This window comes from Sphaerodactylus townsendi, linkage group LG06 (genome assembly GCF_021028975.2).
Source record: "Sphaerodactylus townsendi isolate TG3544 linkage group LG06, MPM_Stown_v2.3, whole genome shotgun sequence".
NCBI classification, from domain to species: Eukaryota; Metazoa; Chordata; class Lepidosauria; order Squamata; family Sphaerodactylidae; genus Sphaerodactylus; species Sphaerodactylus townsendi.
Window position 1 is genome coordinate 38,052,608 of NC_059430.1, and position 24,553 is coordinate 38,077,160.

At 44.9% G+C, this 24,553-nt stretch overlaps 1 protein-coding gene across 1 annotated transcript; it reads left to right on the plus strand.

Moving 5' to 3' along the window:
- Window positions 1–1,877: 1,877 nt before the first annotated feature.
- CDC42EP1 (CDC42 effector protein 1) lies at window positions 1,878–21,519 on the plus strand. The gene is made up of 3 exons (XM_048501246.1): window positions 1,878–2,101; window positions 10,945–11,984; window positions 17,902–21,519. Exons 2-3 carry the CDS (start codon window positions 11,567–11,569, stop codon window positions 18,756–18,758), a joined length of 1,275 nt encoding a protein of 424 aa, XP_048357203.1. The 5' UTR covers window positions 1,878–2,101; window positions 10,945–11,566; the 3' UTR covers window positions 18,759–21,519.
- Window positions 21,520–24,553: the final 3,034 nt, after the last annotated feature.

Consider the following 24,553-nt stretch of genomic DNA (forward strand, 5'->3'; position numbering starts at 1 on the left):
ACAGGTATTCATTCCAAATATGCTATGCAGATCAATCAACAGTCCAATTTTTCACTATTGGTTTCTCCCCGATAATCATGGTATTGTAAGGTGTGGTGCAAAGACCTACCCATTCCCTGCCCCACTTGCCTTCATGTAGGCTCCATCTTTGTGCAAAGGGGAGGAGACATCTGCAGCAAATGACCTCTGGAAACTGCCACTAGAGACTTCCAGCAGCCCCTATCATTTCACCCTCCCCAGTGCACTGGGGCACGGGGTCAGGCTACTAGCCCATCTATGTAAGTGAGTTCCAGTTGTATGCATATGGGTTTTCTTGGTGCAGAGAAATGCCTTTTCATTATAGCGTGCTTGGAGAAGGAAGCTGCAGTACTTCAGTTTCAGACAGAACAGGGAAGAAACCCCAGAATAGAGGGCACACATTCTGACCTCAAGGCTACATATTATTCTCTGCCATGCCCCAAAGACTGTACTCACGGCTGTGTAGGAAAGCCCCCCACACCTTTCTTTCTCACTATCAGCCATTCCTCAAGGCAAGTTTGCACTGGCATGTTATCTCAAGTCTTAGCAAACTGCTGGCGCACAGAACTGCTGCCTGTACCTTGGTAGAGATTGCACTTATCCAAGGTTAGGGTTGTGATAAAATGTACGGAAAATCCCACACTAAAATGCCAGTACAGAATCCCAACAATAGGAGAGGACCATTCTTTTTTCCGGCCTTGCAAATGGTGGAACGGTTACGTTGTCTGACTGCAACCATGGACTGAATCCCCTCTTGGACCACCAATGTCAGCCAGAATTCCCTCAGACGAAAAGTGGAAGAACCCTGAGTGCCATTTTTTCTTCACAAAGGCTCTGTGCCTTTAACAGCTGCACAGCAGACACAAGTTCAATCGGTTGAAGCAGTCCTAGAATGGATATACAAATACGTATTTCTTCTCCTCTCCAGATCCCAGCTTTGCCCTTTTTGCAGGAACCAAAAAGTCCATGTTCACTGGATCACTCCTCTGTTCAAAAGTTGCCCGAGCTGGAACTCCCCGCCCCCCCCCCCCCAAACTTCACAATTTGGGTGCAAGGAAACGAAGCACCTTTTCATTATGGGATGGTGGGAGGGTAGCTTTAGGTTTTGGCTTTTGGGAAGAACAGGGGACTAAAATGGATCTCAATCCAAACCAGCACATTGGTTTAAAGCAATCTAAGCGTGGTGACTGGCCAATAGAGAGAGAGAGAGAGAGAGAGAGAGATTTTGTTATGAGAGACAAGAATACACAATTTTCTGAAAGATTGGAAATGCTTTACGGACTTCTTATATACAAACAGAGAAACAACAGCAGGATTCGAGACTTAAATGAAAACAGAGTATTGGACTAAGACAACTTTATAAGGACTAAAAGTGAAAAAATGTAGATGATTAATTATAAGCACAGAGTTAGATTTATGGTTGGATCCTTAGGGAGGTAGCTGGAAGTTACCATAAATATGTGCAGGTGTTTGTGTATGTTCTTTTTGTTTTCCTTAAGTATTATTGTTATGGGGGAGGAGGGGCTAGGTCGGGATTTTCCCTTTATCTTTCTATGTATGTGTTATTTAGATGTGCAAAATAAATAAAAATATTCAGGAAAGAGAGAGAGATTGGCAAACGCGGAATATGCCAGAGTTTCGTTCCACTTCAGGAGGAAAAATAGTGAAAATTCCAGATTCTTTGTCAGACGGAAGTCTTATTTGGAAAGAGTGCGGGGAGGAGGGAGGACTGGGGATCATGAGTTTCTGAATTTCCCTCGGCTGGACTTTTGAAATTAATGCCGTCTTCTGTGGACTTCATTCGGCGGGCGGCCGAGGATTGGTCAGGAGACGCTGAAACTCCACCTACACAATCCCCTCCTGGCAGCCTCCAGCCTGGTTCACCAGCGCCAGTGCGATGCCCGCACAGAAGGAACGGCTCCGAGAAGGGACGGGTTTGGGGGCTGCGGCGGCACTGGCATCCCCCTGCTCCGGCCAGGCTCAGAAAAGTTCCCTGCCGCTCTGCCAGCCCTTGCTGCAGCTCTTCTATTAAAAAATCCAAGCTGCTTTGGAAGTCCTAGAACGTCGGTTTTGCAAGGAAAAGGTAAACTCTCCGGTTTTGCATGCGTGTCACCAAAGTTAAGATCATGTGGAATGGATGGAGATGAGGAGAGAAGGGAAGAGCGCGGGAGAAAAGCCCACGGGGCGGGGCGGGGGTTGCTCGAGGGGAATGGGACAAAAAATAAATTACTGGGGGGGGGGGGGGGAAGGGGGTAGGCGAGGGAGACCGTTGGGGACGCGGACTGGAAAAGAGGGAGAAGAAGGGGGTGAAGAAAAGCGGGCCCTTTGGGGGAAATATACTACTGTGAAAAAAGGACAAATGAAAAATGAAGGAGAAAGGGAAAACGCGGGGGGGGGGGAGAGAAATTAAAGGAAGAAGGAATGACTAGAGAGTGAAGAAGGGCCAGATGTGGGGGGGGGGGGGGTAAAGAAGGGACATGTACAACAAGAAAGAAACGCAGGGGTGGGGGGAGAATGAGGTGGGGGTAGGCAATGGAGCTTGTGATTTCCAGCCCTGTTGCGATTCTCAGCCCTGAGTGGGTCACCCACTTTTTCCTGGATTAAGGTTCCTTTTATTCTTCAAACAGGAAACCAACCGCAGTTAGGAAGGGAAAAAACTGACTTCTACGTAAAAGACCCAGACTGAGCCTGTCTGGAAAAAAGCTCCCCTGGAGTTCTGTACACATAAGCTAAGGAAAATGTCTCCTTCTTCCAGTGATCCTCAGACTGGCCCTTCTCCTTCAGAAAGCCTTCAGAAAGCAGAGATGAGGAAAGTTTGAGGAGGTTTGGCCCATTCTTCCACCCTGGATAGGACAGTCCAGTATCTTCTGGGCCTCCACTTACTTTGGTCTCTAGATATACTTGCGGCATTTTTATCCCACCCTTCCTCCAAGGTGTTTGTGGAGTTTCTTCCTCTCATTTTAGCTTCAAAACAACCCTGTAAAACAGATAAGGTTGAGACAATTGGGCCACTCGCTCTGCCTTCATATAATCTGTTTTACATGGTTGTTTTGAAACTGTGATTGTCCTGACCGAGGGATTTGAACTCCAACCCTCCTATCCGTCATCTAGCACTCTAACCACACCACACCACGCCTTCTGTCTCCAGGTGGCCCAGCTGACAGGACTTTTACTGCCAACCTGCCCATGAAAAGCTCATTGCACTGAAACTTTCAAATCTTCATATAAACCACCTCTTTCTTTATTTGTAATTCAATAATGCTGACTCTGTTCTCAGACTACTTTTAATTTTCCTTGGCACGTGTGCCCTTAAGAAAGCTAAGTTGGGTCCTGGCAGCTTCAAGCAAACAGCCAGCTGTATCTCTTCTTTCCATTTCTTCTTTGAGCTCTTCCATCAGGGAGAATAAATGTCTCTATTAATAATAATCAACTGAAATCCTTTTGAACTTGCCAGATCAATTAAAAATAATAAGGCTGATGGTGGTGCTCTGGTACCATTAATCATGTTCTGTATCATGTTCTGAGTTTTAACTCCAGTTAGTTTGAATGATAGCAAGTTTTCTAAAACAAGGATATTGTACAACCCCGTTTAAGCAACAGAGGAAGCTGAAGGGGAAAGACTGACCATTTTCTGGTGTCAAGACTAATACGGTATCTCTTTAGGATTCTTGTAACAGGATTCGAATGAAGGGAGGCTGGACATTCAAGAGATACTGGACAAGCGGAGGAAAATGAAATCCTAAGCAAACCATTTTGGAACAGGCACCATTGAGCAGATGTGCTTAGGATTGCGCAGTACATTATATGAATAGACTGAAGGGCAGATGGAGGGACAGAATGAAAGTCGTTGTATGTCTTTTGCCCAGACCAGACAAGCTTTCTTTAAACAAAGGTCTTGGCTTAGGCATTTTAATGAATAGGAAGGATTTTTGAGTTCCTGGGCAGCACAGTAGAGACTTGGCTGTGCTAGGCTGGCAGAAGGAAGAAGGAGCAAAGCCAAAGATGGAAGATAAGGAGTTCTCTGAAGCCCATGGTACAATGTGGCTTTGGCATAAGCCTGAAGTCCTCCAGCTGCAAAGGAAGGGCAATGCCTGCTCTTGGCAAAGGGATCGCAAGCCTTAAAGACGTTACAATTCCTACTTTGAGGTAGTGAGAAACTAAGTGGAAAGAAAAGGCTTTTACACTGGCTATTGCAACCAAGGAACAGTTCATCTTCTTGGGCAGGATGTCCTGTAGAACCTTTTCTGTTCTCTTCCGTTTCCTTCCTCCTGTCTCCATGGTGAAGCTTGTGAGCCCTTTGAGCCTCAGTGACAGAAGGACCTTGGTGGAGGGGTAGCTGGGACAGGAAACAGAGATGGGAAGAGGTCATCATCCTTTGTGGCTTGTTACCGTATTAGCGACTGCTAAGGCTGGGGGTAGAAGTCCTTTTAACCGAGGCTGAACATGCAGAAATGTGTAGGTGAGGCTTCTTAAGCAATGATACTAAATAACATCAACTCATAATTGCTGCAGATAAAATCTGGTATTAAAGGGGCAACTAGAGGGTCCCATTTAAAAAAATCCCTACATACAGTACATGTATTGGTCCTTGTCTCCACAAGCACAGGTAATTTTTTTAAAAGACCAAAAAAAAGGGGGGGGGGGAAATCTGTACTTGCTGTTTTCCCCAGCTTTTGCAGTTGTAGAGAAACCACATAAACCAGAATAGATTAGAATGCTGGTAACTACTTTTCTCCCCCTTCGTTTTGGTTTCTTGCTATAGCTGCAATATTGGTGAAGCAAAATCTCAAAAATCAAAGATACAGGTTAATATACTGCAAGCATGTGATACAGGTTCATATTTATAAGTTGGCTGTCTTTTAAAATGGCATAAAGAAAGAGTTAAATGGCAAACTCTACTTTAATTCGAATCCAGATTTTCTGGGTATAGGCTGCCTTTGTTAGAACTTGTCGGACTCTTAATAGCCTACACCCTAAAAATCTTGCTGCCCTCTAAAGTGCTTGCTTCTGAACTCGAATCTAGCTCTTCTTCTGAAGACTAATGTGACCACCCTTCAAAAACTGGGTGCAGAATCAGATGCAAAAGAATTCAGGGCTTTAATACTTCATGGAGATGAGAGGATTTTACAGGTGCAGCTTCTTCCTACCTTGCCAGGCTATTACAAGAGGCTAGATAAGCTCTTTCTACCATTAGCACGTCTTTTTTTAAAAAAAGTGGAACATGTAAGGCAACTCAAAGGGGCTGACAATCTCCTTTCCCTCCCCCTCCCCCAACAACAAACACCCTGTGAGTGGGGCAGAGAGAGCTTAGAAGAACTGTGACTAGCCCAAGGTCACCCAGCTGGCCTGTGTTGGAGTGCTTAGGTTAATCTGAATTCCTCGGATAAGCCTCTACAGCTCAAGTGACAGAACGGGGAATAAAACCCGGTTCCTCCAGATTAGAGTCCACATGCTCATAACCACTACTCCACTTCTGCTCTCAGTGGCAGTTTTAATTTTCTGCAGAGCAGGTAGGGCTCAAAAATCCACCACTTTTTTGGTGGGGGGGGGGCACTGAATTATCTTGGCCAGTGCCCCTTAACTCATGGGTCATCAACTCTATGGTGGATTGCAGATCCTCACTTGCTGAGTTCTTAACTTGTCTAGATCTGCAGGGTTTTTGCTGCCTTTAGAAAGACCTGCAGCTACTGTACAAGTGGGGGGTGGGGTGGGGTGGGGTGGGGTGGGGTAGGGGGTGGGGAATTTAACCCAAGCTCCTGGTTCTCTTTGCTTGCATACTGAGAAGAGCAGCAGGATGTGAAGGTGAAGTCGCTTAGCAGTGGAGAGGATTCCTCAGTGGCTCCAGCCTTTTCTTATTCCTCTCTATGGTACACGTTTTGGTACTCAGTTTATGTTCCCTGTCCCCAGATCTTTTGATTGGCAGTTCACAGTCCATGCCTTGACACCAGTGATGTCATAACACTGGCTTCTCATCTTTCTGTTTTGTGACTCTGATGTCATGTGCTTGCAGCTCAGTGTGTCCATGGCTCTGGAAGGGTTGAAGATCACTGCCATAGGCAATGGAGAACTTTTGTGGTATGTGAAGGCATGAGATCTAAGGAGAGGTAGATGAATTTACATTTCTGATATGGCTCTTGTGCCTTCAGAATATTTATATCAAGCAAGGAAGTCCAGTCTTCCCAGAAAATTATAATACAGTGTTCATAAAAGATTTGATAGTTGAATTTCTGCTTGGTATGAAGGGGTTAAAGGCCCAGGAACTCTGTCAGAATAAACCAGGGCAACCTAGTGTATACTGACTATACTTTAGGTCCTTGCTATTGTTCTTATAAGGATGCTGGACTTTTATCTTAACAGTATCCAACAGATAATTATTTCCCTATCATTGTATATGCAGGAGCAGGGACTACACATGCTGAATTTCTGTCTGATATCATAGAATCATAGCATTTGAAGAGACCACAAGGGCCATTTAGTCCAACCCCCTGGACTAGACATGCAGCAACACACAAAACACTCCCAATAGATGGCCATCCAGCCTGTGTGGAATGCAGCTGTGAAAGATGCAGGACACTTGACAAAAGGGAGATGGCAGTCTTACTAGTTCTTTTGATGTAAGTCTTACGATTGTGCTTTTATTATGTTTCGGGTTTCTTCTTTGGGGAAAAATATGAGACTAACCTTTCAGAGGTTTTTGAGGACCCCTGAAAGGTTAGTCTCATATCACATCCAAAATCTTCCAAACACAAGACATGTCTTACCTACTTAAGATTGGTTCAAACATTGCCGTTCCCTACTGATGTTTTGAAAGATGTATGTGGGGAAGAGAAGAGAAAATGGGGGGCGGGGACTTCGGCATTCGTGGTGTAGCAGTGGTCAGTTGGAAGTCTGATGCAGACAGTGAGCAGATAGAAAGGAGCATTATGAACTCCGGTAATTTATTTTTGTTTGCTTCATTTACACCCTGCCTTGTTTGCCAATGGAAACCAAAGCAGCTAACATCACTCTCCTATCTTCCATTTTATTCTCACAACAACCCTGTGAGGTAGGTAAGGCTGAAATAGTGTCACTGGCCCAAGGACACCCAGATACCAGTTCAACACAACCACTACTCCACATTGGCTCCACTATACTTGCCTCTGAGGCTTATGTTTTTGGCATCATTTTTATCTCTACCTTCCTACATGCCTCATAAAGAAGGAGAAAAATAATACCGCAAATCACTTGTGTTGTGACATCATCACATGTCACCCACACTGTCATTTTATAGCAAATACTGTGACATATCAACATTATCTTTAAAAATATTTTTCAGATTGTTTACAGAAATTTCAACAAATAGTAGCAATTTTTTTTCAAAAGCTATCTAGGCTTCTTCACCTCCATAACAACGAACAGGCAAAAAAAGGGTGTTTGGGGGGGGCATTGTCTGTGTACATAGACAATGTACTCCCCCACTCTGTTGCTGGGGAACATATCCCACAATTGTTTTCAAAAGTAAACAGATATTCTCTTCAGCAGAAACATAGTTGTAGCTTAATGGTCTCACACAAAGTTTGTATAAAGTCCCAGGTTCAATCCCCCCAGGCTGTTGGGCAGAGAAACTCCTGCCTGAAACTTTGGAATAATTGGAATAATATTGCTGGACAGGATATCCCAACTATGCTAATTCAGTACAAGACATCTCCATACGTGCAGGTCTACCCTCTTTTGTTATGTGAGGGCAGGATACAGTAAATGCTGGTACTGAAAATCATTTAGAGGAAGAGAAAGTGTTCATTTTGCGATGTAGAGTGGCTTTTTATCTGTCTAGCGCACTTCTATCCCAAGGAGCTCAAGGGAGCAAACACAGTTCTTCCTTTCTTCATTTTAATATCACGATAACACTGTGAAATATGCCAGGCCAAGGATTCCCAACCATTTTGAGCCTGCAGACACTTCTGGAATGCTGACACAGGAGTGTGAGTGCCACAACAAAATGGCTGCAGAAAAAGGTGGAGCGAAGCACAAAATGGCTGTCACAAGAGATGGACCCAACCACAACATGTCAGGGAACAAGGTTATCTTGAACTCTATCAGTAACTCTTCAATATTTTACGTATAAAGTCTGTTTTACAGGATGCCTTTTAATCCAAACAGTCAATAGGATCTCCAGGGCCAACCAGAATCTCTGCTCAGAAACACCTGGCTGTGTCTACTTCTAAAAACACTTTGTGGGCACCAGCAAAGATGTCAGTGGGGACCATGGTGCCCATGAACACCATGTTGTGGACCTCAGTGCTAGGCCAAGAGTGAGTGTGAATGGCTGGAGATCACCTTGTGAGCTTTGTGGAGAAGTGGCCAACACTCTTACCCCTCCACTACCAGACCTATTCTGTGTAGACAGGCTCTCCCTTTCTATGAACTTCATTTATCTTCTTTGTGCAAAACAGGAGCACTGCTTGCTGAAGGGTTAAGAGCAAGTGTTACCCTTCCATCAGAGGGGGGAAAAAACCCCAACCAGTATCTATCTTAAATTCCATTTGGAGAGGGTTTTTTCTCTTTTAATTTTCCGTTCACCAGCTTCTAACCCTATTAGATAAGAGTGGCCCTGAGTGAACAAACACAGTCAGAACAGGGAGGGAGATGTGGAACCAGCACAAAGAGCAACTCATAGCCAAAGCTGTGATGATCTAGCCTGCCCTGATATCTGCTCTCTCTAAGGTGAACATGAAGAACACCTGGAGGTGGTGGGGGATGGAGATCTTGGGGTGGGGGGACAGCGTAAGAGGAGGTCATCATCTGAGAAATAGTTATAACTGCATGCTCAGAACAGAAGTGGAATAATGTATGAATTTGCAGTCTAGCAGCATTTCAGAACTGACTTTATGAAAGGTTGAAAACTGAGCACAGATGGAGCCATCGTGCATGACAATTTGCACACGGTTTGTGTTGTCCGTGTAAGAAACTTGACATGTATTAAACAATTCAGCTTAGACACATCTGTAGAAAAGGAAGGGATCTTGCTGCTGGTAATGGAGATTCTCAGCTGTGTCAAAAACGAACAAACAAAGCATAAATCTCTCTGAGTTATGCTTCGAACTGAATCCTAGGACTGTCGTTCATTTGAAGCCATGGGTGGTGGGACCATGACTGAGCTTCATTTACATACGTTAATGCAGTTGCCTTTGCCTAGAATCCAAGCTAAATCAAAACCTTCAGTTAGATGGTGATAAAGCCACGAAGCTCTCCAGGGGCTGGATCTGCAATGTGCCAGCAGAAGATACTGGTGTTCGCTTGCCTTTCCCATGTTCCCACATCCTCAGCAGCCCCATCCAACCTCAGGAAACTTGAGTCTTGCAGTTGCAGAATAGAGTTACCCTGTGGAAGGAGAAGGGGATAAAGCAGAGGTCAGCAGGGGCTGATGGGAATTGTAGTCCATGAACATCTGACGCGCCAGAGTTGGACACCCCTGGGATAAAGTGTCCCTCCTCCCTCTGTTTTCAGCTGAACTGGTGCTCAGGGAAGAGGACGAAGAGGTGATTCCACCCCTCAGTGTAGCCCTCTCATGTCACTAGCGTAGAAATTAGGTTCTGCAACCCCAGGAATCAGCATTCCCAGGTTGGGAGGAGACTGTAGGAATGATCCCCAAACTGTGCACCGACAGGTCACAAAATCTAGCCCTATTTGACCTTGGGCCAGTCTCTCCCTCAATTTGACCTACCTCACAGGGTTGTAATGAGGATAAAATTGTGGGGGGGGGGTGTAAGAGGAAGCACCACGTATGCTTTTCTGGGATAAAAATGGGACTGACAACTTCCAAGTAGCAAGTTGTTGAGTTATAAAAATCAATGAAGCCAAGAAGTTAGCAGGCACAAACCCCAGATGCACTTCTGCATTAGGGCAGCTCTATTGCTAGCATGTTGGCTTAGTGCCAAACTTGAAATATGAATGAAGTTATTCCACAAACACACATTTCCCAAAAGATACAGAGTGGAAATGGGCGACACACACCCCATCCCCCAACACTGCCTAGTTTGCATGAAAGAGGCTACAACCATGACTGGTCGTTTCACTGTCCCCAACTGCTGTTTAGATTAAGGGCATTGATGTCTGTGGGAGAGCAGCTACACCCATTCCTGCCTGACCAACCATCAAAAACAAACCCGCAGTAAACTTTTGGGAGTTTTGCTCACAGACTGTGATTCCAGAGCATCACTATTCCGCAAACTATACTGGCTTCTCGTTTACACAGGTAACTGTAAGACCCTGGCAACATTTGTTGTTAAATTGAACAAGAGTGGGCAACATTAGCTCCACCCACTGAATCCTGCCTACTTCATCAGAAAAGCCAAGTCTTATCCTCATCCCAGATGGCTGAGTTCTCCCCTTCTACACCATAGTTGTAGAGTAGCAGTTGACTTGCATGTGGCTCAGAGAAAACTGCTGAGATGCTTAAAAAAGGAGGTCTTGGGATCTGGGCACCACTGTATGAGGCCCTTGTTATTAGTTTGCACTATTGCAAAAGTACAAAGGAATGGTCCATTAGGGCAAAATGTATTGATGTACAGTCCCATTTCAGCTGCCTGATGGCTATCCTGCATTGTGTTGGCAGAGGGGAGACAAGGAAGTGTGTTGTTTCTGCCAGGCAAGGATTATGCCTTCTCTGATACTGCTTGGCTAATGGTGTTGCATAAACAGAAACCATTACTACACTTAAGCATAAAGAATCTGAAAACATTTACCTTTGCCAGCTGGTGGGGGGACCTGGACAAGGGACTCTGCTTCAGAGAACTTGTACCTCCGCTTTTGAATAGCACAGATAGTCCATTGTGTCTTCATTGTGGGTTTGGCAACACGTTCATGAAGGCTGTCTCGCTTCTGGAGCTGTTACCTTCAGAAAATCTCAGTTTGGGGCCTCACTTTTTGTTCCTGACTTTTCCACAGTGCCTTATGGCAGGAATCCAGCATCTAAGCATTTGACCTGAGATTCCCGTTCCGGCTTCTGCAGCCTGCTGCCCCATCTGTTGGCCAACTCCCGCACTAGAGCAAGGTGGGATGAGAGAAAGAGAGAGAGCGGAAGAAGAATCAGCAGATTAACGTTAATCCTCCAGCTTTGCTCACTTCCAGCCAGACGAGAACAGTCACCAGACTAACAACAGACTTCTTGGTCATCGTTTCACCCCTTGACTGAGGAGAGGCCCGGATTGTCACCCACACTCTGCATTCCTGAAGGACCCAGCCTGCAATCAACAGATTAGCCTGGTATCTCTGTGAAAGTTGTGCGAGGCTACTTCCAACCAGAACAACAGAAAAGAGCATCACAGAGATTCCCACTCCCTGCTGGAAGCCCAGAAGTTCCACGACAGATGGATTTTGTTCTCTGAATAGCGCAGGAGGAAGGTCTGTAGTGAGAAAGGATAGCACAAATGATGTGTGTGGGGGTCCTGGAGTGTGATTGATCTCTGTGACCTGTGCCCCCACAAAACGACCACTGCCAGAGTGAAGCCCACCTGATCTGAGGGGCAGAATATCCAGTTTTGGAGAGGGCTTCAAAGAGGGCGAAGAGATGAGTCTTGGGAAGCTGCCAGTAATCAGTTGGGTGTCCAGCTCCCACAACAAGCGGCGACTGAAAGGAGATCTGACATCAGATATGATCAGTCCGCCACTGGGGGACTTCCGCCATACTATGCATGTGGGACGTGGCGGAGATGCCTTTGGGGACACTTCCTTCCTGAGGAACCATGGTGGTGAGGGAGCCAAACACAACAACTTCTTTACGCGGACACTGCGGCACGTGAGGAAGAGCCCACTAAGGAACCGGGGAAGCAGAAGTAACGATGAGGCCTCGCCGACACCTCCTGCCGTCTCGCCAATCATCAAGAATGCTATATCGCTGCCACAGCTCAATGAGGGTAACTACGAGAGTGATGGCTGTGGTGCAAATTTCGCCTTCAAGAGCACACCTTACAGCTTCTCTGACTATGGTAGGTATCCTGAGTTGGGTTGATTAGATTGTCTTTCTTTCAAGCCTTGCTATTGGTATTATATATTATCAGTGTGTGTGGTGCTGTACAGAGTGCAGGTCCCAGCCCCAAGGAATTTACAGCCTAAATTCTGAGATTAGGAATATAACAAGGAAAGTGAAGCTGGGGAAATAATAGAGGAAGAAAAATATGTTCATTCCTGTTTCTCACGCTTAGCTTTAGCTTTGGTAATGAAGGGGAGCTAAGGAGATATATCCAAGGTTGAATGGAAATATTGACCTCAGGTTTTTTTGGTATACACCAGAGCTATAAGTCTAATTAGATTGCTCACTGGTTCTCTTTCTCTCTTGCACACACAGTCTCTCTGACTCTCTCAGGGAGCAATCCTAAGGAGGTCTATTCAGAGGCCAGTCCCTTGTAGGTCTTGCTTCCAGGAAAGCCTTTTTAGGATTGTAGCCTAATGCATCTTTCTGAAATGTCTTGGCATTTCTCTACAGGTAGGGCTGACCGCTACTGAAAAAGGTGATAGGAAGCTCACTGAGCTTGATACGATCATTTAAAAACTTCTCTAACGAGGCCGGTCTCTGTTGCATTTTCTGGGACTCCATCGGTGGTCTTTTACTCATGACACAATCCTACTGCTTGCTGTCCTGGCAAAGCAGTACTTCAGAGGGGACACTCTGGTTCTGGTGCCGTTGCCATGACCTATAAACAACAGTATTAATGATAGCCTTTCAGAGCTTTTCCAGAATGGTTTTAGGCAAAACGAGTGTTTAAGGCTCAAGATCTGCTGGGGAGAGTAAGACAGGGACGGTGTAGGATGAGGGTTTCCGGCTGAGATCTGACTCTTCAAGTATTTTCGACTGTCCTTTCTGTTTCATCTCAGCCAAGCAGTAGCAAAGCATTTACGGATGTTTCATTGATCTGATCCACATCTTTGTAATGACTGGGAGAATGCATTTTGAATCTAATTATCTTGTTATGGTGATGCATAAGTAGTGATATTTTTGTCCTCTCATTCAATCCCAGCATGCATTTTGGCATTCTGGAATGATAACAAGAGGGCGTGAATATCTACTCAGCTCTCCGCAATGGCTCGAAATGGGAAATTTGGTAACAAAACGAAAGAAGCAACAGGGTAAATGTTCAAATGCAAATGTATGTGCTGCTGAAAAGTACAACAGACTAGAAGAACACATAGCAAATCCCATGAATGCTTACAGGAATCTTAAGGAATAGAGTTCTAGACAGTTACACCTTTCTGTTCACAATAGTCAGTGGGAAGATGGGTGCCACATTGTTTAGGAGTGTGTTTTAATGGTGCCACCTAATAGTAAACATGATGTCAATACAGTTCACAGGCGTCTTACATAGAACCTCCCCTGCTATGACTTATTCACTTCCTTCCACTTTTGATTTTTATCTGTTGCTTTGTTTATTTGGTACAATCTACTTTAATCTGAAGTTCTCCAATGTTTGGAAGTCTTCCGTGGGGGTTCTTAAAGAATACTTCTTGGCAAGAGAGAGAGACGAGCTTCGCAGGAGCTGAACTGATGCATTAATGAACGCTCCTTGCAAGGTTTCTGTTTCTTCACAAGATAACAAAGAACAAGTTTGGCTTGGCAAGGGGTTCTAAGCAAGATTACAATTTGTAAGCAGAGCAGCGGGGGGGGGGGGGGGGGCTAATTGATTATTCAGCTTTAACCACAAAGCATCCTAATGCTTTTGGCTTTTTACAATGTAGTTGGCTGGAGATATGAATTAACACATTTTTGAAGAAAACTGAAAAATGCTACTGCCGTTATCCTCTGCATGAATCAAGTGTTGGTAAGAGGGGCAGAGAAAGAGTTCTAAGACAGAGAAGGAACCTGCCATCATTTACTGAACACAGTAAATGTTGCAAGCGAACAGGTCAAGCTCCAAATCTCTTTGTTTTTCAAATACGTGTGCACGTGTAAAGTGATATTTAGTCATTTGAGGGCAGCCTGTCTTATTTGCCTTGGCCTGGGAGAATTTGTTTCCAGTGTTAAATGCCAAACAGGCAGCTGCTGGGAAAGAGAACTATGCATATTGGGAAAGAATCTGCAACATGTGTGTCAAAGCAAACAGTGGGAAGGGCAAAATAGGTTTGGGGTGAACGGCAGAAGTATAGGCCTGGATTGAGAGCATGTAAGAACATAAGAACATAAGAAATAGCCTGCTGGATCAGACCAGAGTCCATCTAGTCCAGCATTCTGCTACTCGCAATGGCTCACCAGGAGCCTTTGGGAGCTCACATGCAGGATGTGAAAGCAATGGCCTGCTGCTGCTGCTGCTGCTCCTGAGCACCTGGTCTGCTAAGGCATTTGCAATCTGAGATCAAGGAGGATCAAGATTGGTAGCCATAGATTGACTTCTCCTCCATAAATCTGTCCAAGCCCCTTTTAAAGCTATCCAGGTTAGTGGCCATCACCACCTCCTGTGGCAGCATATTCCAAACACCAATCACACGTTGCGTGAAGAAGTGTTTCCTTTTATTAGTCCTAATTCTTCCCCCCAGCATTTTCAATGAATGCCCCCTGGTTCTAGTATTGTGAGAAAGAGAGAAAAATTTATCTCTGTCAACATTTTCTACCCCATGCATAATTTTGTAGACTTCAATCATATCCCCCCTCAGCCGCCTCCTCTCCAAACTAAAGAGTCCCAAACGCTGCAGCCTCTCCTCATAAGGAAGGTGCTCCAATCCTTCAATCATCCTCGTTGCCCTTCTCTGCACTTTTTCTATGTACAGACCAGTACAGAGGTTTCTGACTGCGGTGGGTTTTCCAGGCTTCTTCAGGAGAAACATTAGGAGCTAAAACCACCAGACCATGGCCACCGAGCCCAGAAAACTGACAACAGCCAGCTGATTCTGACCGTGAAAGCCTTCCGCAAGACCACAGCTCCTCCAGTACATTAATTTACTATGTTGGGTGGTCTTCTTCGGGTGTCAAATAGGGTATTCTGCATTAGCCAGAACAGAAAAAGTATCAAGCCCAGGTCCAGTCTGAGTTTAAAATTGTGGCTCCGGCACAAAAGCTGTTCTCCCTACGTGCAGTCAGCGCACATCTAGTGTAAACAGTTCACACTGCAGTGTTTGTGCTGAGGTGGGACGGAGCAGGAGGCGAGTAGCTGCCTCTGTTACGAGCTTCTGTTGCTGCAACGCGGTTCTTTCCCAGTCACTTGGCTTGTCTGTCCCTCCTAGAGCCCTGTCTTTCCTCAAGACAGACATAGAGCAATACTGCCCTCTGTTGACCACTGTGAGTCATGCCGTGGACATTTCCCTTCCTCCTCACCTCCAGCCAGCACTTTTTATTTTATTCTTCATCATCTTTGTATCTTTGCCGAGGCAGGTCTCAGCGTCAGGGAGGGGGCTGATTGTAAAACATGGGGAAGGTGGGCAGGACTATAGAATGATTCCCCATACTGTTCAGTTTGTGTGGTTATTGCTCAGGTCACACATACTTGGTGCACAGAGAAATTTGTTTTGCCCTTAGTCTAATGGGGCTTGCAAAGGAACGAAGGATGTTCATAGAAGCTTGTAGCTAAGGGAGCCAGGGTCTACATCAGTTGTTAAACTAGTAGCTCCCAAGCTTCAAGTTGGGGCCGTTCCAGTGTGTGAAAGGGGATCCAGTGTGCACTGCAAAATTAAACCACCATGTTGTACTGTGCAGCACTTTAGGCATGTTGAGCAGGGAGGTACCGGGCCCTATTGACTCCCTTCTTGGTACCAACAGATAAATGTTGACATCACCCTATGTCTCTATAAAGATGTGCCAGGATATCTTAATGCAGCCTGCTCTACACCTGACAGGCAAGAGAGAATCCATAAAGCATCACAGTTCCCAAAAACCAAGGTTCCATCTCTGAGCTGTGATTCACTGCACATAGGGACAGGTAGAATATGAGGAGGTGGCATTATTATCTGGGCTATCCCACAGCCGCAAGAGGTGTGTCGTGTGTATTGTTCTAGGGCAGGGGTAGGGAACCTGCGGCTCTCCAGATGTTCAGGAACTACAATTCCCATCAGCCTCTGTCAGCATGGCCAATTGGCCATGCTGGTAGAGGCTGATGGGAATTGTAGTTCCTGAACATCTGGAGAGCCGCAGGTTCCCTACCCCTGTTCTAGGGGCAGGTGGAAGCAATGTATCTCTCTGAGTGTTGCCTTTAAATCTTATTAGAATCGTACAGTTGGAAGGGGGTGCATAGGCTATATAGTCCAACCCCCTGCTCAATGCAGAATCAGCCTAAAGCATCCCTGACATATTAGCTGAAGACGTAAATGTCATAAAAGGAATGTGGAATGTCATAACTTTATGGAGCTATGGCGTGTTCCCTCTGCTGCATCAGATACTGAAGTGACTGGAGAAAGGGTGGAGATCAGAAGGAACAATTTGTTTTCAACAGTGAGAGATGCTCCCTGGAAATAGCTCATCAGCCACCTAGCTGTGGCTAATTTGCATATTTGGGTTGCAAGCTATTCACATAACATGCATGAGCCTGGCCAATTTGAGTCAATAGTAGCTGCACAGTGTTAGGGACCCTTATTCTGAAGCAGTAATCCTCTAATGCAAAGCGATTCTGTCTAAGCCCTTGAAAAACTGGACTTAGAAATGGTGTCAGTTGTCAAACATCGTAATTTTGATCTACGTTTGACTTGTTCCCTCTGTTTGAATATTTAACCGTTTCGCGACATGTATGCTAAAGACCCTCCAGCCACGAGGGACAGAGATGCTTCAAAAACAAAAGCTTTAATTCTCAGGATTCTAACAAGAATGGGCAGGCGACAGCAGAACCGTTTTGCTCAGCCCAAGGATATCTGGACATTAATAACTAATCCATCCGCATCTTTTACAGCATGGAGTAGAGACTGCAGCTCGGTGACTTGGGCACATGCTTAGCAAGCAGAAGGTTTTAAGTTTAATTTGTGGCATATCGAAATAAAGGTGCACAATTTCTAGAAAATTTGAAACCAGTAGGGAGGAAATGGCAATGCAGGCGATACTTTCTTATCAAACCAAAACTTATTTCACTGCTTTGACATAAGTTAACTCTAACAAGAGTTAACAGTAGCATCAGTTAACATTTTACAGTACAGTTTTTACAGTAACCACAGAAATTATCATTATCTACCCTAAAAATATTTTCTGTACACATTTTGAGAGTGCAGCCTTGTCTTTAAAATCATTTCACTCATTCCAGAAGATAAAATCTTTTGGTGAAGTTTTTTTTTAGTGCTTCCCCCAAATTTCTAGTTTTCCCATTGGAAATCTTGAAAAAAAAATCTAAAAATACCCCCTCAGATTTTGATACCTTTATCTCCAGCTAAAGGAACTCAGGGAAAGATCCTTCTCTGCTTGAGACATTGGAGACCTGCTGGCTGTTCTAATAGATAGTTCTGAACTAGACAGACCAATGGTCTCATTTAGCACAAGGAAGCAAACTGAATTATTCAGGAGGGCCTTTTTTGCAAAAAGAAATTGGGCTTTTTTATAATAGAATGGTTAAGGAAGAATACTTTAATGAAGGGGGAAAGACTAAACTAGTATGCGTGGTAGGTAATGTCTGTTGCTGTATGTATTGTCCTAATTTCTACTTAATTTAATATGCCATGTTGATACTTATGCTTTGTTTTGGCTTGTTCCAGAGTTTTAGATTAATTCCTACACTTATAATCCTATTACATTGATCACTGGACGTCCCATCCTATTGATTGCATTGACTTACACTGTTTAATCCACCTTGGGTCTCAGTGACTATAAATAATGTAAATGAATAAATATGTTTTAGGTTTAATGACTGCCTGTAGCAGGATCATTCCCTGGCATTCTGACTTGCACTCGGTTCTTCCACAGTGGCATAAGCTTTTCTCTCACTGCCAGCTTCTTTGTGTTTTCAGGATTGGAATCTGGATTTTGCACCATTCCCCGTGTTCCTCGCTCAGAGAAGACACCGGATAGCTCCTACACTAATGAATCAGCGCTGGCTCGATCCGACTCCTTTCTGTCTTTCCGCCTTGATCTCGGTCCCTCCCTCATGAGTGAACTCCTCCACGTCATCAGCTTCCCTGGAGACCTCAGTGGCGAAGACAGGGGAGAAGAGGAAGGTGAGGAAAGCAAAGCCCCAATCAGCAGTGATGCCATCTCTCCACTTCACCTGAAGAAGAGCACCTTGGCAGAGGACTCTTTGCCCTGGAGGTCAGGGTCACTGCACAGCAATTGTGAAGACAGCAAGGTCTCTTCAGGCTTTTGGAGTCACTCTGAAGCTAGCTTGCCACTAGGACACTCAATATGCACCAATGGAGATTCTCATTCCATAGAGTTGTCCCAGGAAGGGTCACCCTGTTCTAGGGGAAAGAGCTCTGACCCAGGAGCAGTAGCCACTGAACGAAAACCGACCCCCTGGCAAGAGCACCAGAATAATGACTGCAACACCGAAGCAAGAGAATTTGACCGTTCCACCCAGGTTCTAGCTTGCCGTTATGGCCCAGGAAGCACATATCACAGCCTGCAACAACAGGATGAATCAGGAAACCAGGCTTCATGGGAAAGCCCAGATCCCAGCTTATGGCGCTCAAAGGTGGGCGTGGCAGTACAGCAGGCACACAAAGCTGGATGGCACCAAAGAGCAGAGGAAGAAGAGGAGGAGGAAGAAGAAGATGATATCTCAGGAGACTGTGTAGCCATTGCCAGAGAGGCACACAGTGATTCCTTTGAATATGTTGATGAGGACGAGGAAGATGAAGTTAAAGTCTGAATAGCTTCCCAGAGACATAAGAGTTAATGAAGCAAGGACAGCTGGCAGACTGAGGGTGAACTCCCAGGGTTAAGTTTGTTTGGAGATTTTTTTTTCTGGGGGTATAGGTGGCGGGTGCAGGAAGGAGCTCGTTTCTATGTCCTGTTCCCCATACCCAACTTGAGCATTTTAAGAAACAGATCAGAAAAAACCAGAACCATAGAGACCAGGTCAAGTCCCTGTTGCTGTTTCCTTGCAGTCTCTTCTCTGGTATGCAGCCAGCATTTAAGGATATTAATGAGTTCACATCCTCCTTTATCCCCATTGCCTGGCTGATTCTATTACTGCAGCTTGTGCCACGACCCCTCCACACACTGATAGAAAGAAATTATTCTTGATAAAAGAAAAAGCCAATGGGACCACCAGTGGGACTCTCTGCATCTGTGCTGCACAGTTATAGGAAGGGAAGGATGGGGAAAGGGAGGAAATCTGAGGAAGGAAGATTAGGAAAACCCACAGGATGAGAGCACAGTTACATGTAACACTATCTACTCAGGTATCCGAAGATGCCCGTTGCCTAAGGTAAAGATCACCAAGGCTTTTTCCTCCAGTCAGATATGCAGACATCAAGAAGTTTCTCCTCTTTTGTTTCCTGACATCAGAATTAATTTGGACCTAAAAGGAGCTTTTGGGTATTCCATCCATTTTTTTCATTTGTCAGATTCCAGTTAGACCAAGACAATTCATTTTGCATTCCAGTGAAGAAATGTTGCCCGCTTCTCCTGCAAGTAATAACCCTAAATCCATTTCTATGAAGTTATATTGATCCCTGCTTCAAAGAATTCAGAAACCATCTTTGTCACCTAGAGAGGATATAGGAGACTTGTTTTGAGAACAGCATGCAGACAAAGACCTCTTTACCCCCTTCTCTGGATCTCCTAGAGCAGGCCTGAGCACTGCTGTACCTGATTTTCCCATAGTGCCCCCTACACAGAGGACCCTGTGCTCCAATAGGGCAGCTGACCCATAGGCTGCTTGTTCTGTGAGGAAATGAGGAAACAGTGTTTCTCAGAAACTGACAACCGAGGTTATGCCTTAACGTGCCTACACTATCCAAAAGGACATTAATCTGACCTCCAGGGCAATTCTAAAAAGCATAATGAGGTGATAAGCCCTGAATGTGGATGCTTCTGAGAGACAAGAGACATGTCTGGAAAGAAAAGTCTAGAGCCAGCTTTTTCCTGGGGGCAGTAAATTATTGTGGCAATTTCCACAAAGGAAATCGAAGGAAAACCTTCTCATTATCACTATCAGGTGACTGAGTCACCTTGTTTTCAAGATGTGCCCAACCAGAGAAGATTGACTGTATGAGTGTGAAAGATGTTTCCCGAGAACAGCAGTGACCTGAGAATCAGTCCATCTGCCCTCACTCTGCATATTTTAGGAGATATTCACACACAGCCCTCTGCTTTTTCCAATACTCCCCCATCTGCATTTTTTCATGGTCAAATCATCAGATTCTTTAGAAAGTATTCAGATGAGAAACAAAATGGATGAAGCAGATGCCAGAAAACACCCAACTGAGGACATCCCAACCATGAAGAAAGAACTGTGCCATGGCATTAAATATGACTGTTAGCAGAAACCAGATTGTATCAGGGAACACATTTGATCTATACAAATTCAGTCTTTAAAAAAACCAGCAGCCAGGAATATGAATTTGTCCTGATCCTGTTACTGAAAAATGATTCCTTAAAGACTGTTCCCTGGGGGGCGGGTGTGTGTGTGTAATCTTGTTCAGGCACCCAAGTAGCACATGTTGGGAAATTCAGAGACCTTCTTCCTAATATCAAGGAAGGGGAGCAGTCAAGCGACAATCTCTGCACCACGCCATGAGTTCTTTTCTCTACTTAAATCCAGCAAGGCGGAATAAATTTAACTTTGCTCTCAGCTATGTACAAGTCACACACTTTCCCCCTGTAATCTTAGGAATCCTTGCCTGGTTTCCCTGTCTCCTTCCTGGTATCTCTTCTGGCCCTGGGGGTATTGGATCACAGTGCTGCGTGTGTGTTGCCAAGTTGGATGCCTCTGGGCAACGTGGTCTCTCTGGAATGAGGCAGTTATCACAGCACTCACACAGAGAGCTCTTTGTGGCAAAGCAGAAATGGCTGGGAGGTGAGGTCACATGCTGCCGGTCACATGCTGCCGGTCACAGCGCTCTGATTGTTCACAAGCTGGCAATGGCTGGAGGGAGCCCATTCCTGCATTCACTCTGGCCAGAGTGATCAGTGAAGTGGGTGGTAGCAGGGGAGGGGAAAGCAGGAAACAACACTGGGGATATAATAAATAAGCACCGTGGCAGAAGCCCCAGCCAACTGATGTTCCATGGGGGTCACAGGTTGACCTCAGCCCACTGTCTCGGCAGCATAAACTGCTGCAGCAACCTATAAATAGCAGCTCTGGGGACATACAGCACATAGTTGGCTTTAGTGCCAGGCTCAAGCTGGCCATTATGGTGGCAGTGTTCTTGGAAGTGTAATCTAAGGATCATAAGGACTTTCTGAACAAATGGGGGGGGGGGGCTCCTGTAAAGTCCAGAGCCTTCAGATGAATGTAGGAAGAAGTGAGAGGGGACCCTTGAGTAGGGCTCATTTGCAGATCTCACTCGGCTCTTTTGGAACTGTCAGAAAATCTTTGAACCAAAGATCCCGCCCTTCCCTCCTTTGTATTCCTTGCACTTATTATTACTGTTATCATTATTACACATTTTTGTACATATGGATTGCTGCTGTGATGGTTCTTTTGCGGAGATTTCGGCCATGTAAGACTTGCAGTTCTGCTGTAGGAGCCTAGGCTCTAAGTTTCCCATCTCTTCAAAGATGGCTGAGGTAGGAGTTCCTCCTGCAGTTGCCAAGCAACAGTTTCCTTCTTCCCCAGACTAGTAAAATGGGTTTGGGTTGAAGGCATGATTAATCACTCTACGAGACTCCCATCTGTGTGGGCTGTGTTTTTCTGACTAATACTTGAGGCACCAGAGGTTAGTAGTGCAGATAATGAAAGCAGAAGGAAAGGAACATCCCTAATTCTTGTAGCAAGTCACGCAAGGTAATTCTTTCACTTCTGTAGCCAGTCTGATCCACACCTGTTAATATAATCTGTCTGTGCCTAACGATCTGACACAGTTATAGCACACTTCCGAGGAATTCAAGGTGGTGTACCTGATACCCCCTTCTACCTTTTCACCCTTGTAACAACTTTTGTGAGGTAGGTTAGGATGAGAGGGTGACGGACTCAGGGTCACCTAATGAGCTTCATGACTCAGTGGGGATTTGATTTGGAGTCTGTCTTCCAAATCGTAGCTCACCATTCTGACACCACACTAGTTCTCCCCCGCCCCCCACCTCCATCCCGAAGTGTATTGTTTATTCTCCTGGTGAGTCTAAAAGTGCAAAATGACCTTTTAAGGTCCAAAGGCTTGAGATTCCCACCTCAAGCCCAACCTTCCACTCATTCCTTTTGGCTTAATACATCTTTATTTGTGCAGGAATTAATTCATGTATATTTGCTGTTGTGGCTGTCCACAAGTTGCAGAGGAAGAAGTATGTATTTACAGGCAGCACATTTGAAAATTCACCTTGAAACTGGCAATGCATACTAATGCAAGTCCTGCCCTCGTAATAGTCATATTACTCTTTCAGGGAAGTTTCCCCAAATGCTTGATGCTGCTGGTAGCAGAGGATTGCATGAAGGATCCAAGTGGTCTGAGGTCCCCCAAGTAGCTGTGCTGGTTCACAGAAAAATCCAAAAAGAAAATTAATGTATTTTATTGGGACCAATGAAAACCAGAGGTGCAGCATTTCCAACAACACCACCCCCTCAGTTTGAGTAAGATAAGATAAGTGGAGGTTTAGTTAATGGCTAATCTGGCTGGAATTTCCACAAAGATAAACAAATGCCAAAGAAGGCTCTTTCCTTTGATGTGTCTCACAGCACTCTTAACACCTGGCTGTTTATTTCTACAATCTGCAGTGCCTGGCACCAAAACGAGGTTGCTGCTGAACCAGGCAAGCCACCAAGCTGTTTGATAGAAAGAAGCCCTGCCAGTGTGGTCACCTCTTGGGTGCAGAATGAACTGTTGTTGCTTAAAGGGACAGTGTTGTTGCACTTTTAGTAGATCAGAAGCAACATGGGTCCAACTTTACCAGAAGAAACTAATGGGCCTGCAGAGATAGCGCAGATGAAACAATGGGCCTGCCAGCATCAAGACACACCTATTCTGGCTTCCCACACTGAAATCAGGGCTTTCTTTACATTAAAGGAATTGCCATTTTCCTCTTGTTCACCTGCAGCTTGTTGAAGCAGCAGCCTAATATTAGCGCTGTGTCTCCTGATTCCGTGTCAATAACAGTGTGTCTCCTTATATTGCAAGATAAAATGATTTCTGCTGCCAGGCCCCAGCCAGAAGCGCTGGGGTGATGGAAACGATGGGGAGGGGGGAGAGTTTTCTTCTTTAGTCACAATGGGAGGAAGCCCCCATTTAGAGTGTTTTCCTTAGATTTCTTTTTTGTACTGTCATTTGTTGAAATGTGACCAAAAGAAACAACAGTTGGCAGGAGGGAGTCCTCTCTTTTTTTTGAAGGTATTACTAGCAACGCTCAGGAAGATCATCTGCCTTGTTTGATGGAGATAATCTTGAATCTACCCTTCATAATCATACAGGTGATCATGCCATAACTAATCCTGTTGGGAAACTGAAATTTGCATCCATTCAGCAGTTTTTCTAACCAGTATTTTGTGTCCTAAGAAGTGGATTTGGGGAGGAAGCATGGTTCAGTGGCACAGCATCTTATTTGTTCACAGAAGATTCCTGGTTCAATCATCAGCATCTCCATTTAAAATCATTAGGTAGCAGGTGACATGAAAGACCTCTGTTTAAAACCCTAGAGAATTTCTGCCAGTCAGAGTGGATAATACTGATCTTGATCAGTGGCGTAGCACCCACAGGGTGAGGGGATATGACGCCCCAGGCAGAGCCATGGCGGAAGGGTAGCTGGACCGTGGAGGGGGTGTGGCAGGGGCGCAGGGCACACACACACACACCAAACACAGTTTCCCCTTGCTTTGCCTCTGATCTTGATAGACCAATAGTCTGACTTCAAATGACCCAAATTCATATGTTCATGTGTATTAGCTGCAAAGTTGGGGCAGGGTCAACATAGTTTCATGGAAGGTTTCAGTTCTACCTCATATACAACAGATGTCCATAAAGGCACTACCCATCATCAAAGAGTACTAGGAGTCTATTAGTGAACATCAAGATAAGCACAAAAATCATTTTACCCCCCCTCCCCCCAATGGCATGGTAAGGATAACCTGGTTATAAAACTTCTGGTTGCTATTGCAACCAGTAGGCCAGATGTATTAAAAGGAAGGAGGAAGAGATACCTAGGCCTATGAACAGGATTTCATTACCATGGAAAAATCATGATAAATTGTATACATATTGCAAAATACAGAAATTGTTTTATAACATTCTGTGCTCCAAAATGCTGACTTCAGATGCCTGTATCAGCCATGCAAACTGAGCCAACATTCACTACATTCAATAGTTTTTCATAATTTATTCTGTTGCTGCTATAATGGAAAAGTAGGTTGGTAGGGCATCGAAGTCACATAATATGATTCATTGGAAATGCTATTCAACCCTCTTGGCCTCAACACTACCGACACACTTTCAATTTTTTTCTCTGTAGCCATAAGGAATAAGAATCTTGCTTATTGAAATGAGATTCTCGCACAATAACACATTTTGATGT

What these genes read in the sequence shown, in the direction of transcription:
- CDC42EP1 (XM_048501246.1), top strand. Translation starts at nt 11,567, where the DNA reads ATGAGTCTTGGGAAGCTGCCAGTAATCAGTTGGGTGTCCAGCTCCCAC. An exon ending in TTACAGCTTCTCTGACTATG is followed by an intron (nt 11,985 to 17,901) that starts GTAGGTATCCTG and finishes TTGTGTTTTCAG; the next exon opens with GATTGGAATCTGGATTTTGC.